General features: G+C 37.0%; 1 protein-coding gene across 1 annotated transcript; it reads left to right on the top strand.

Moving 5' to 3' along the window:
• The first annotated feature begins 10,873 nt into the window (after positions 1 to 10,873).
• LOC127691962 (beta-defensin 110-like) lies at positions 10,874 to 11,032 on the top strand. The gene has a single exon (XM_052191860.1). It carries the CDS (start codon positions 10,874 to 10,876, stop codon positions 11,030 to 11,032), a length of 159 nt encoding a protein of 52 aa, XP_052047820.1.
• The last annotated feature ends 3,415 nt before the right edge of the window (positions 11,033 to 14,447 follow it).

The raw sequence follows: 14,447 nt of genomic DNA, 5'->3' as shown, positions 1-14,447 counted from the left end.
GTTTATATGAAAGATAAGCTTCAGATTCAGTCAAAGACTTTTCCTTGGGGAAAAAGGAGACTACAGAGGACGAATTCTGATATTCTTTAGCTCTGAATGCATACACCCATGTGTACACACCTACATACTCATGTGCATGTAACACACACTCACACAAACACAAACCCTCTCTCTCTCTTTCTCCCTTCCTCTCTTCCTCTCTTCCTGGTTCCCTCTTCCTCTCTTCCTGGTTCCCTCTTCCTCTCTTCCTGGTTCCCTCTTCCTCTCCCTCTCCCTCTCCCTCTCCCTCTCCCTCTCCCTCTCCCTCTCCCTCTCCCTCTCCCCCTCTCTCTCTCTCTCTCTTTCTCTCTCTCTCTCTCTCTCTCTCTCACACACACACACATACAGACAGACAGACACACAGAAGTGAAAATATAAAGTTGAGTGCATTCATGGTATGATAGAGGTAGCTGAAGTTCATTAGAGATTGACAAAAAGCAGGACAAAGATTACTCTCAGATTTCTTTTTTTTTTTAACTTTCTATATTCTTTGTTTACATTCCGAATGCTTTCCCCTTTCCTGGTTCCCCCCTCCCCATCGGTCCCATAAGCCCTCTTCCCTCCGCCCATTTCCCAATAGCCTCCCTCCCATTTCCCTATCCTGGTATTCCCCTACAATGCTGGATCAGCTCTTTTCAGAACCAGAGCCCTCTCTTTGCTTCTTCTTGGGTTTCATTTGATATGCTAACTATGTCTTGAGAATCCAGAGCTTCCAGGCTTATTAATATCCACTTATCAGTGATTGCATTCCATGTGTATTCTTTTGTCATTTGGTTACCTCACTGAGGATGATAGTTTCCAATTCCAACCATTTGCCTGAGAATTTCATGAATTCATTGTTTTTAATTGCTGAGTGGTACTCCATTGGGTAAATATACCATATATTCTGTATCGATTCCTCCACTGAGGGGCATCTGGGTACTTTCCAGCTTCTGGCTATTATAAATAAGGCTGCTATGAACATAGTGGAGCATGTGGCCTTATTGCATGCCATGGAATCCTCTGGGTATATGCTCAGGAGAGGTATAGCACGGTCCTCTGGAAGTGTCATGTCCATTCTTCTGAGGAACCACCAAACTGATTTCCAAAGTGGTTGTACTGTCTTGCAATCCCACCAGCAGTGGAGGAGTGTTCCACTTTCTCCACATCCTTGCCAACACCTGCTGTCTCCTGAGATTTTAAAACTTAGTCATTCTGACTGGTGTGAGGTGAAATCTCAGGTTGTTTTGATTTGCATTTCCCTAATGATTAGTGATGTTGAACATTTCTTAAGGTGCTTCTCAGCCATCCGAATTTCTTCAGGTGAAAATTCTTTGTTTAGCTCTGTACCCTATTTTTAATAGGGTTATTTGATTCTCTGGTGTCTAACTTCTTGAGTTCTTTGTATATATTAGATATTAGCCCTCTATCGGATTTAGGGTTGGTAAAGATCCTTTTCCAATCTGTTGGTTGCTGCTTTGTCCTTTTGACAGTGTCCTTTGCCTTAGAGAATCTTTGTAATTTTATGAGATTCCATTTGTCAATTCTTGATCTTAGAGCATAAGCTATTGGTGTTCTGTTCAGGAACTTTATCCTTGAACCCATGTCTTCAAGGGTCTTCCCCTTTCTTTTCTATTAGTTTCAGTGTGTTGGGTTTTATGTGGAGGTCCTTGATCCACTTGGAGTTGAGATTAGTACAAGGAGATAAGAATGGATCAATTCACATTATTCTGCATGCTGGCCTCCAATTGAACCTGCACCACTTGTTGAAAAGGCTATCTTTTTTCCACTGGATGTTTTCAGCTCCATTGTCAAAGATCAAATGACCATAGGTGTGTGGCTTCATTTCTGGGTCTTCAATCCTATTCCACTGTTCCACTTGCCTGTCATTGTACCAGTACCATGCAGTTTTTATCACTATTGCTCTGTAGTAATGTTTGAGGTCTGGGATACTGATTCCCCTAGAAGTTCTTTTACTGTTGAGAATAGTTTTAGCTATCCTGGATTTTTTGTTATTCCAGATGAATTTGAGAGTTGCTCTTTCTAACTCTATGAAGAATTGAGTTAGGATTTTGTTGGGATTGCATTGAATCTGTATATTGCTTTTGGCAAGATGGCCATTTTAACTACATTAACCCTGCCAATCCACAAGCATGGAAGATTTTTCCATTTTCTGAGGTCTTCTTTGTTTTCCTTCTTCAGAGATCTGAAGTTCTTGTTGTATGGGTCTTTAACTCGTTTGGTTAGAGTAACCCCAAGATACTTTATGCTGTTTATGGCTATTGAGAAGGGTGTCATTTACCTAATTTCTTTCTCAGCCTGCTTATCCTTTGAGTATAGAAAGACTACTGATTTGCTTGAGAGATCTTGTAACCAGCCACTTTGGTGAAGTTGTTTATCAGCTGAGGGAATTCTCTGGTAGAGTTTTTGGGTCACTTAAGTATACTATCATATCATCTGCAAATAGTGGTAGTTTGACTTCATTCTTTTCAATATGTATCCCTTTGACTTCCTTATGTTGTCTAATTGCTGTAGCTAGGACTTCAGGAACTATATTGAAAAGATATGGTGAGAGGGGACAGTCTTGTCTAGGCCCTGATTTTAGTGGCATTGCTTCAAGTTTCTCTCCATTTAGTTTGATGTTGGCTACTGGTTTGGTGTATATTGCTTTTACTGGGTTTAGGTATGGACCTTGAATTCCTGTTCTTTCCAAGACTTTTAGCATGAAAGGATGCTGAATTTTGTCAAATGCTTTTTCAGCATATAATGAAACGATCATGTGTTTTTTTTTTTTTCATTTGAGTATGCTTTTGCAGTAGATTGCATCGATGGATTTCCTTATATTGAAACATACCTGCATCCCTGGGATGAAGCCTACTTGATCATGGTGGATGATCATTTTGATGTGTTCTTGGGTTTGTTTGGCAAGAATTTTATTGAGTATTTTTGCATCGATATTCATAAGGGAAATTGGCCCGAAGTTCTCTTTCTTTTTTAGATCTTTGTGTGGTTTTGGTATCAGCGTAATTGTGGCTTCATAGAACGAGTTGCATAGTGTTCCTTCTGTTTCTATTTTGTGGAATAGTTTGAAGAGTATTAGTGTTAGGTCTTCTTTGAAGGTCTGATAGAATTCTGCACTGAAGCCATCTCGTTCTGAGCTATTTTTTTTGGTTGGGAGACTTTCTACGACCCCTTTTATTTATTTAGGGGTTATGGGACTGTTTAGATGATCTATTTGATCTTGATATAATTTTGGTATTTGGTATCTGTCTAAGAAATTGTCCATTTCCTCCAGATTCTCCAGTTGTGTTGAAAACTGGCTTTTATAGTAGGATCTGATAATTTTTTGAATTTTCTCAGTTTCTGTTGTTATATCTCCCTTTTCATTTCTAATTTTGTTAATTTGGATACTGTCTCTGTGCCCTTGGGTTAGCCTGGCTAAGGGTTTATCTGTCTTGTTGATTTTTTTCAAAAAACCAGCTCCTTGTTTTGTTGATTCTTTGTATGGTTCTCTTTGTTTCTACTTGATTGATTTCACCCTTGAGTTTGATGATTTCATATCTTCTTCACCTCCTGGGTGAATTAGCTTCTTTTTGTGGCAAGGCTTTCATTTGTGCCATTAAGTTTGTAGTGTATGCTCTCTCCATTTACTTTTTGGAGGAACTCAGGGCTATGAGTTTTCCTCTTAGCACTGCTTTCATTGTGTCGCATAGATTTGGGTAAGTTGTGCCTTCATTTTCGTTAAATTCTAAAAAGTCTTTGATTGCTTTCTTTATTTCTTCCTTGATCAAGTTTTCATTGAGTAGAATATTGTTCAATTTCCATGTGTATGTGGGCATTCTTTTGGTTTTGTTGCTATTGAAGACCACTTTTGCTCCATAGTGATCTGATAGGAGGCATGGGATTACTTCTATCTTCTTATATTTATTAAGGTCTGTCTTATGACCAATTATATGATCGATTTTGGAGAATGTACCATGAGGTGCTGAGAAAACGGTATATTCTTTTGCTTGGGGATGAAATGTTCTCTCTCTCTCTCTCTCTCTCTCTCTCTCTCTAAATGTATATATAAGTATGTTAAATCCAATTGTTCCAAAGCTTCAATTAGTTTCACTGTGTTGCTGTTTAGTTTCTGTTGTCCTGATCGGTCCATTGAGGAGAGTGGGGTGTTGAAGTCACCCACAATTATTGTGTTAGGTTCAGTGTGTGCTTTGAGCTTTAGTAAAGTTTCTTTTACGGATGAAGGTGCCCTTGCATTTGGAGCATAGATGTTTAGGATTGAAAGTTGTAAATCTTCACTTTCATCTATGCCTATAATCCTTAAATTTGGTCTTCTTATTGTGTCCTTGATTTCCTGGATGATTTGGCTTGCAAGTATTTTGCATTTTGCCCTTTCTTTGACTGTTGCGTCCATGGTTTCTATGGTATCTTAGGCATCAAAGATTCTTTCTTCTATCTCTTGCATTCTGTTGTTGATATTTGCATCTTTGGCCCCTGATTTCTTCCCAAGGTTTTCTATCTCCAAAGTTGTCTCCCATTGTGATTCCTTAGTTGTCTCTACTTCTGTTTTTAGATCCTGGATGGTTTTGCTCAGTTCCTTCACTTGCTTGTTTGTGTTTTCCTGTAATTCTTTAAGAGATTTTTTTTGTTTCCTCTTTCATGACTTCTGCCTGTTGACCAAAGTTCTGTATTTCTTTAAGAGATTTTTGCATTTCCTCCTTATTGGCTTCTATTTTTTACCCATATTCTCCTGAATTTCTTTCAATGATTTTTGTGTTTCCCTTGTAAGGACTTCTAAGTTCTGATCATTTTTCTCCTAAATTTCTTTAAGAGATTTATGTCCTTCATGTGTTCCTGTAATAGCATCAAGACCAGTAATTTTAAATCCAACTCTTCTTATTCTGGTGTGTTGGGGTATCCAGGACTTGTTGTTATTGGAGAACTGACTTGGTTTCTGTTAGTAACATTCCTACATTTGCCTTTAGCCATCTAGTTCTCACTGGTGTTAGTTGGTCTTCTTGTCACTGGGTGGTGATTCAACCTCCTGTGAGCCTGTAATGCTATTTCTGTGACACTGGATGACTGAGTTTCCCCTGGCACAGATTGCTGATGTGCAGCCTTCCTCTAGTGTGTTGTTGGAGCCCTGCTGTGTCTTGTCCTAAGCAGTGTTATACTTGGGTTGTCTCAGTGAACCTGGTGTTCCACTACTGCTCTGTCATAGAGTGAAAATGGTGGTGGGGAGCCCCTCCAAATGCTGATCACCCCGTAGGGCACAGGACCCACGACCAGCTGGCAAACAGATGAACCGCCAATCTGCCCAGGTCCTGGGCACAGCCAGACTCCTGGCGGTTTGCTCTCCTAGAGATCTTAAACTCAGGATATCTCAGTTCCTGATGCTGCCTTACTGCTCTGGCAGGCAGCGATGATGGTGGTGGGGAGTCACTCCCTGTGCTGATCAACCATGTAGGACACAGGCCCCACAACAGGCTGGCAAACAGATGAACCACCTATCTGCCCAGGTCCTGGATGCAGGCAGTTCCCTAGTGGTTTGCCTACTCCCAGATTTCTTGTATGGGCTCTCACAGAGTAAGCTTTGTTATTTCCTGAAAGAACTGAGTCACTGGACCAAACTCATTCAGTACTGGATATGTGACCTTTGGAAGGTAGAACAGACATAGAAATGTGTATTTGGAGAATATAGAAAACAATTTGCTGTGTTGAATTTGGTGATATTTTGAATTGAGGCAAAAGGAGACCAGCTAAATTTCAGTTGATATATTAGAATTTCCTGTGCTCAGTTCAATGGCTGGCTGGGAATATCCCCCTCTATGTGTGTCATGCACTAGCACAGCTTCCCAAGTGACAGCTATATCCAGTTCCTTTCAGCAAATACTACATGGTTCCCAATGGGGAAGCTAGAGAAAGGACCCAAAAAGCTGAAGGCATTTGCAGCACCATAGGAAGAACAAAGATATGAGCTACCTAGTACTCCTAAAGTTCCCAGGCTCAAACACATCAGCCAGAGAGTACACATGGTGTTACACATGGCTCCAGATCCATAGGCAGCAGAGGATGGCCTTGTAGGGCATCAAAGGGAGGAAAGGTGCCTGGTCCTGGAAAGGCTTGATGCAGCAGTGTAGGGGAATACCAGGACAGGGAAGCGGGAAGGAATTGATTGGGAAACAGAGGCAGGGGAGATGGCTTATGGGACTTTCATCATTTGAAATGTAAATAAAGAATATATCTAATAAAACATAAATCAGATTATCATTTAAAAAAATTTCTCAGAATATGGAGACTCTGTTAACTGAGAGGGGTAGAATGTCCTGATACAGATGTTGGCAGCTAAGTACACATGGTTCAAAAGGCTTAGGATGCCTGTTAAGAATGTTCAGTTGGGTGACTGAGGGGACAAAATGGGGACAATATCTAGGAGTGGAGATGGCAAAGAATTTGGAATTATAAACTAGATTGAATGCTGTGATGGGTTTTATTTTGCGAGAACTGAAAGTTGGTTAGACCTGAACGCCATTGTTGCTCCTTGTTACCATAGCTACACAAGTAGCTTCATAATGTTTGTGACTCAAAAAGCTCATTTGGAAATTCAATCATTTTATGTTATTTTACTTAATAAGACTACATTTTCTCAACTCTCTTAAGAATGGACTATTTCTTCATATATTTCATGTTATTCTCTACCACACTTCTTGACAACTAACCTAGGCTTAGCTTCCACTTTACAATTATTACACAGAGTTTCCCACTTGCATTTGCCAATATTTATTTTCTGGTCTTATCTCAAACAAGACCCAAAACAGCCTAGTTACTAATAAAAGCTTAAAGAAAGAATGTTCTATAGGAAACAAAGTGAAAAAAAATCTGAGTTACAAGATTAGTTTAACCTTCCACAAACCAATAAATTTTCTATACTAAGAAAAATGAATATTTGAATTTGTGAAAAATGGACTCAAATATATATGGGTAATTTCATTCAATGTGATTGCACACAATGACTTGAAGTAAGATATTTTTATAAACCACACTTTGCAGTTCATAAGATAAACATAAGGCATATTATGTTTGGGTGACACAGGAAATAAGAAGTAGAGAGTTACTGAAGAACCATGGGTAGTTTCATTAAATACAAAAATTACATTCCTATGTATTTAGACGATTGTGTTTATTAATATAGCACAGACAATTCTTTTTAAAGCTCTCTCTGTACTTCCATTGCAAGGCTTCAACACTGACAAATGCTTCATTTATAGTTAAATTTTACTGTGAATCCAAAAGTGAAGTAAGGTCAATCACATTTGAAGTACTCTATTTTGAATTCTTAGTAAGTTTTACATTGCAAGAATTGCTTAAATTTGAAAACATATTTCATACTTTTCAAATTCACAATAATGTTCATTAAATAAGAGTTAATATCACATCAACTGATTAGATCAATTCATTTGTCTAATTTATTACAGGAAATAGATGATGTAGAGATATATTCCACCACTCTTTTATTTTGAGAGAGCATATCCTATCCAGTGTCAAACTCTTCAATGGACTTTCTTCTCTCTTAGTGTTAACATACACACTGCATGAGCACATGGCTTCTCAAACATACCTCTACACATCTTCAGTTCTGCATATGTTCACCCAGAGCATCATGAGGCTGAATGAAGAGTCATTAACAGAAAGGTGATGTGCTAGTGGAAATATATACTGATACATACACATCCTTATATACATACATATACATACATACATATATATATATATATATATATATATATATAGAGAGAGAGAGAGAGAGAGAGAGAGAGAGAAAGAGAGAGAGGGGGGGAGATGATAGATAACTGAGAGATACATGGATAGGTAATATCTAGATGGACATATTGAAAAACAAGATAACATTTCTCTTGATACAGTAAAGAACCAATAACTAAAGAACTTGGGAAACTAAGATTAATTCTGACATACTTGTTTTTAACTCTTGATTGCTTATAAGGTTTATCTAACTACCATAATGTAGCTAGATCAAATAACCAATGGGTAGGTATGCTCTGAGTTCAGTGAAGCTCTGCCCCAATAATGGAGAGAGACTAACACATGACTTTAGCTGTGGTCCTCTATACACATGCACACACCTGTACATGTGTACCCACATAGATGAAGATCCAGTCAGGGTTCTAACACACAATGGTTACCAAATCCTTTTGCCATATTTATGGTCAAGACTTTAAGAAATTTCTCAAATTATATCTTCCTGATAGAGATGCAATGATAATTTGAGGTTTCCCTTTTTCATCAAAATTAGTTATTCACCAGTTCCCTTTCTCTAGTACTTTACAAGATGTACAGCAGCATGAGTTAGCAAAGGCATGCTGTGTTCCCTTCTGCCCAATACCTGTATTGATGTTAGTGTGATGTTCCAGTCACATCACAGGAACTCTTATACTCAGGGATTATGTTTGGATAGACCCATACAATGTTTACATGCATACTAACTGATGAGCATTCCTAAGAATATTAAGAAATATCATTCCTATCCAAAATACATGGATGGAAAATTTTTACTCATGGTACTATATAATAACCATCTGAAGTTTAAAAGCAAAACAGGGGATCTTCAAAAATGACTCACTGACTTAAGTGTTTGATGTTCAAGTTTAAAGACCAGAGTTTGGATTGTCAGCACCAAATAAAAACCAGGGATATATGATGGCCCACCTATAGTCCCAGATCTTGGAATACAAAAGCAGTGACTCCCTACCATAATGTAGCTAGATAAAATAACCAATGGGTAGCTATGTTCTGGGTTCAGTGAAGCTCTGCCCCAATAATGGAGGGAGACTAAAACTTGACTTTAGCTGTGGTCCTCTATACACACATACACACTTGTACATGTGTACCTACATAGACGTACATACAGACACAGAAAAATAAGAAAATTTGTTTACAATGCATGTCTGTTATTTCCAAATCAAATGACTGTATTGAATTTGGACATTATTTTTAATAACAACAATAAAACAAAAATACCAGTCATATTATATGACTAATGATTAAGATAAGCCATTATTTTTATGAATTTATGGAATCTAAAAATTATGCAAATTTGAGTGCTGACAGGCTATAATGGCTCAGGAATCTTGGCTAATTTATTAAAATACCAGGAAAGGTTTTAAGCATATTCATTAGTCCCTTAAAACCTATTAACTATAATTATGAAAAGTTTAATTTTCATAGAAATATAACAGTGGCCAGAAACTGCCTTTATTAAATTGTTTCCAATGACTCACCCAATGACCAGAGAATACTGGAAAGTTAAGAAATGCCCATTGTATGGCGTGGAGGGATATACCTTTCTGGATTTTATTTATTTTCTATAAAATCAGTAGATTCTCTGAAATGGCATAATTTATATCTAAACATAGTTATGTTTACTCTCCAACTTTTAGTAAAATTGTCTTATATTTTTCCTTTATGGTTATTATCTGACATATATTTCTGATGAATATTATTAAAATGTTATTTGTATAGATAGAATCATGGACTCAAAATAATAAGTACATTGATAAAGCTTGGAAAATAAGAAAATCTGACTTTATAATATATTTTATTCTAAATAGATTACTTTCTCAACAATAACATCTTTACCTAATAGAACTCATATAAATTTATCATAGATTTATGTATTAAATATTAAGTATTTATATAGCTTAACATACAAAATAATAATTAAACAATCTCAGAACACTTATTTGTCTTCTCTTCAGATGGTTCATTAAAGCCACATAATATGAATCTTTATCTGTAAATAAATGTACAGCTACACTTTTTTATTTGCACATGGACAACATCTCGGTTCCCCAAGTAACTGACTCAGTCAGCAAGTTTTGTATGACCACTATTCTGCTGTTACTTGATTACGTAGGTGTAGTGTCAAAAATCAGAACAAATGAAATTATCATATAAAGGTTTAGGTTTAGGGTAGATGAATGTAAGTAACATAAGAAGCATGTTATAAGATATATACAATTAATTATTAGATTATTTTCTTTGTTAAGGTTTACTGCTGAATGGTAGAATAAAGGGAATTTATTTCTAGTTAAAAGAAAGTATTTTCACTTAAAAGGAATCTCTGTTCTACATACATATACACATGTAGCAACAATTAATGAGATTAAAAAGAAGCCATAAATGTGAAAGAGAGCAAGAAGGAGTATATGGAAGGTTTTGAAGGGAGGAAAAGGGATAGGGAAATGCTGGAATTATAACTTAAAAATTAAAAAGTAATTAAAAAGAAAGGGATCTCTGAATGAACAGTAAAACCCTTTGGTTTTTTATGAAAGACAATGGACAGTTGCTTAAAAATGGTGAAATGCAGTCTTTACAGAAAAGTATAAATATTGTTTTAATAAGTGTATATAAGTTGGTTTAGTAAATGGAGAATAAGAAAGGCTTGTCTAAGAGCTCACGTGCTTCTGACCTTTAAGTCCAGCTTTGGTGCAGGGCAAACAAAACACTTGTAGATTCATCCCTTCTCCAAATGACTGCTGAACTGTGAATAAAGTAATGAACAGTTGCTCCTCCCTCTCTTCTTTGACTCCATTATTTCCTTATCAGAACATCTTTTTTCTCTCAAGTTATTAATATATTGATAACTTCATGCATATGCATATATGTTTAGGTATAACTATCAAAGAAGAAATTTCTATTTTTTTAGCATCTGTTAATTATCCCTAATAATGGGTCCCATTGGGAAATTACCATACATGTATACAATGTACCTTGAATACATTCACCCCTGATATCCTCTTTTGTCCCCTATCTATTGGTCTTTCTCTTTCCACCTTTAATGTCTCTCTTTTTCTTGATTGCAGCCAGAAGTTATATTGGCATCAAACATAGAATAAAGAGATGTGAAAAAGTACGAGGAATGTGTAAGACCCTCTGTGATATTGATGAGTATGATTATGGATACTGTATCAGATGGAGGAACCAGTGCTGCATTTAAACTGCCACATGGAAGATCTAATTCCTGTCTGTTCCAGAAAAGAAGTGCACTGAAGTCCAACTCAAATGTTCATCCAGGCATGTACCATGAAGTTTGAGAACTGAGAAGTAAACCATCATATAGCTGCACTGGAGTATATATTTTCCTGCATCTTTTGAAGAATAGATACATTATTTTGGAGTATTTTCTATTGCAATAAAAGTGCTGTGAACATTTTTATCAAGACTTTGTGTGAATATGTGTTTACTTTTATTGTTGTTAAATAACTGCTTAGAAGATAGACGAGGTATGTAGTAAATATACATGTAATTTTTAAAAAAATAAAGCACTACGCTGTTTTCTACACTTATTTTATCTCTATTTCTGCCTGCCTGCCTGTTTGTCTGTCTCTCTTGTCTTTGTGTGTGTGTGTGTGTGTGTGTGTGTGTGTTTATTGTGTCCATGTCCACCTACCATGGGACAGATGTGAAGGCCCCAAGGATCAACTCAGGTCATCATGGTTGGTGGCTGAACCTTCTTGTTAGTCCTGTTTTTAAAGTTTAAGATTTTGTAATCTTAAACTTTACAGAATCACTCCTAAGAGAAAGTGGAAGAATTATAGAAGGCCGAAGATTCAAGGATACCACAAAAGCAGGGCTAACACAATCAGCTAACCAGGGTTCATAGGGCCTCACAGAAACTGAAGCAGCAAGGAATACCCACTGGTCTGACCTAAGTACTCTACATATATGTTACAGTTGTGTTGTTTGGTTTCCTTGTGGAACTCTTAAATGTGGGAATGGAGACTGTCTTTGACACTTTTTGCCTGCTTTGGGGATTATTTTCCTGTCACCGAGATTCCTCATCAGACTTGGATTTGAGGGTTTATTCTTCCTTACATTGGTTATGCAATGTTTGGTTGCTATCCAAGATTAGAGAGGTCTGATATAAAGGGAAATGGAGAAGGAATGGATTTGAGGGAGATGGAAGCTATGGAGAGGGCCTGGCACAAGAGGAGAGAGAAGAATGCACAGATGGAATATGATATCTGAGAGACAAAATTGATGGCTAAATAATAAATAGGTAGAAAGATGAAGGTATAAAGTTGTAATTTGTCCATTTTCTAGGCAAGTTAACTTTAGTCCTTCCTTATTTTTATATGTTCTAGTAGGAATGATGCTGATGTTTCATTTGAAGGCAAATCAGTAGGTATATTGAGCATTTTAAAGTGCTTCCTCAACAAACATCTTTTAGGAAGTATCATCTTACTCTTTGCACATTATAAATTCAGAATTTGTTTTAAATTCCATTTTGAAATCTTTGCATTGTCTATATGAAAAATTTCATTCTCTCATCACTATTAGAAGATATGCAAGAGAAAGCGTGTTCTCTGATTTTCCCCTTTCACCTTTTTTTTTCTGCCTCACTTGCGCTATTCTCTTCAATGTACACATTCTGAGCGGTGGCCTATTGTTTAAATGATGTAAGAAGTTTTAAAACATGACTTGATTGTGTTTCCTATGAAAATCTACTATTTTTGATAAACAAATATTCACATCACTGATTCTAACTTCACATTATTATTTTTTATGGTTTTGTTGTCTTTTCCTCATATATTTTAAATTAATGTAAAAAGTTGAATATATGGGCAGAATTTTCCTCTCTTATTTTGAATGTTTTAAATTAAAATAGAATTATGTACCTGTAGAGTCCAGCTCATACATTCAAATTGCAGGTTCCCTGGAAGGAGAGATGGGTAAGGAATGGGTTTCAAGAGAAAACACATAGAGAGACACAAAAACACATGGCTTCTGGTTCAAGTCTCCATCTTTAATGCTTCTCTCTCAAGCTACAAAGGCAGGCCAAGCCCCTCCCCTGAAGTCAGGAAATCGGTTCTTCTTGTTCTTCAGGAGGTGGGTGGATCAGGTTGCTGGCTGATATTCTTGAGAACAGTGGGCAGGAGGAGGTCACAATTCCTCCTTTTTTATTAATTTTAAGAAAAACCAGTGGATAAATATAGTAGTCAAAAGACGATGGGAATTGACCAGTGAGGGAAAGCTTTGGCCTCAACCCCCTTAAATATTAATTGATATCCTTTTCAGGGGAGGGGAAATAGACTGCCTTATTATTTTAAAGGACAGTCTCTCAACGTTGACCTCTATGCAGCCAGGTTTACATTCAGGGAAACTCAGAAGCAGGACATTTCCTTTTTCCATGGAGCTCCAATCAGACAACATACCTCATTCTGCCTCTCTGTTTCCAGTTATAATCTACGTTGGTGCCATATGTAGAGTCCAGCTCACACATTCTAACAGCAGGTTTCCTGGAAGGAGAGATGGGTATTGGAACAGGTTGCAAGAGAAAACACATGGAGAGACACAAAAACACATTGCTTCAACTGTTTCTGAAGGCCTATAATTTAAGATGCCCACAATAAAATGTAGACATTTATTAAGGTTTGGAGGCACAGAGATGTATATAGGTGATTCCTGATTTAAATATCTACTCAACTTAAAATTTTGATTAGGACACTGTATTACATTATTTATCTGAATGTTATCATTTCTATAGCTTATTTATGATACACGTGTCAATTTAATTGAGATGATAGAAAAATGAGAATTAAAATATACAGGAAAGAGTTTGTACTCCCTTCATATTTCAGATACCTGTAACACGATCCTTCTTGATTCAAACTTTGTGCCTTTTGTCTCTGCCTACAAATATGTAAATGAGGGGATTCCTAGCAAATTATGTAAAATAATATAAAAATGGGGCAGGGAGTTTCCATAATATGTAAAAGAGTGTGAACATCACATTTTCTAGTTTGAGACAGGATTTCAATGTGTAACAGCACTATATATCCTGGAACTCACTTTGTAGACCAGGCTGGCCTCAACGTATAGAGATCTGTCTTCCTCTGTCTCCCTCTAGTTCTTTTCTTACACAAAAAAACAAAAACACAAAGAGTAGATGACTCCTTCTACTTAAAGTCACTTCATCAGGCCTGTTGAAGATTCCATTCTAGGCTCCCAAAATCACGAGAAAATCTACTTGTCCAGCCACTGAGGGTCCCTGTCCCAATTGGTTTTTGACTGGTAATTAAAGTTACTAATAGCCAATGGCTGTGTAGGGAGATAGAGATGGGACTTTTAGATTTCCCAGACAAAGGAAGAAGGAAACAGAATCATCATGACTCTTAAGCAGATAGATCAGACTTAATAGCTGCAGGAGAGGAATCATCCAGGCACATAAGACTCAAGGAAGCAGCCCCAGGAGCCACTCTGCAGATTGGGTCTGGGGTAGCAGAGAAAAAATAGATATTAAAAGGTCATAATTCAGGAATATCAGAGGGGAAGTGGGCTAGCCATGTGGAGCTGGGAGAAGCCAAGCCATTCCTTTGTTAAGGCATATTAAAATTAAAGCCAGTGTTTGT

Source organism: Apodemus sylvaticus, chromosome 9, assembly GCF_947179515.1.
Source record: "Apodemus sylvaticus chromosome 9, mApoSyl1.1, whole genome shotgun sequence".
Taxonomy (NCBI): domain Eukaryota; kingdom Metazoa; phylum Chordata; class Mammalia; order Rodentia; family Muridae; genus Apodemus; species Apodemus sylvaticus.
The sequence above is the reverse complement of the archived record's forward strand: the minus strand, read 5'-3'. Positions and strand labels throughout refer to the sequence as shown.

Bases quoted from the DNA above. Each gene is read 5' to 3' on its own strand.
- LOC127691962 (XM_052191860.1), top strand. From the start codon at position 10,874: ATGTCTCTCTTTTTCTTGATTGCAGCCAGAAGTTATATTGGCATCAAA.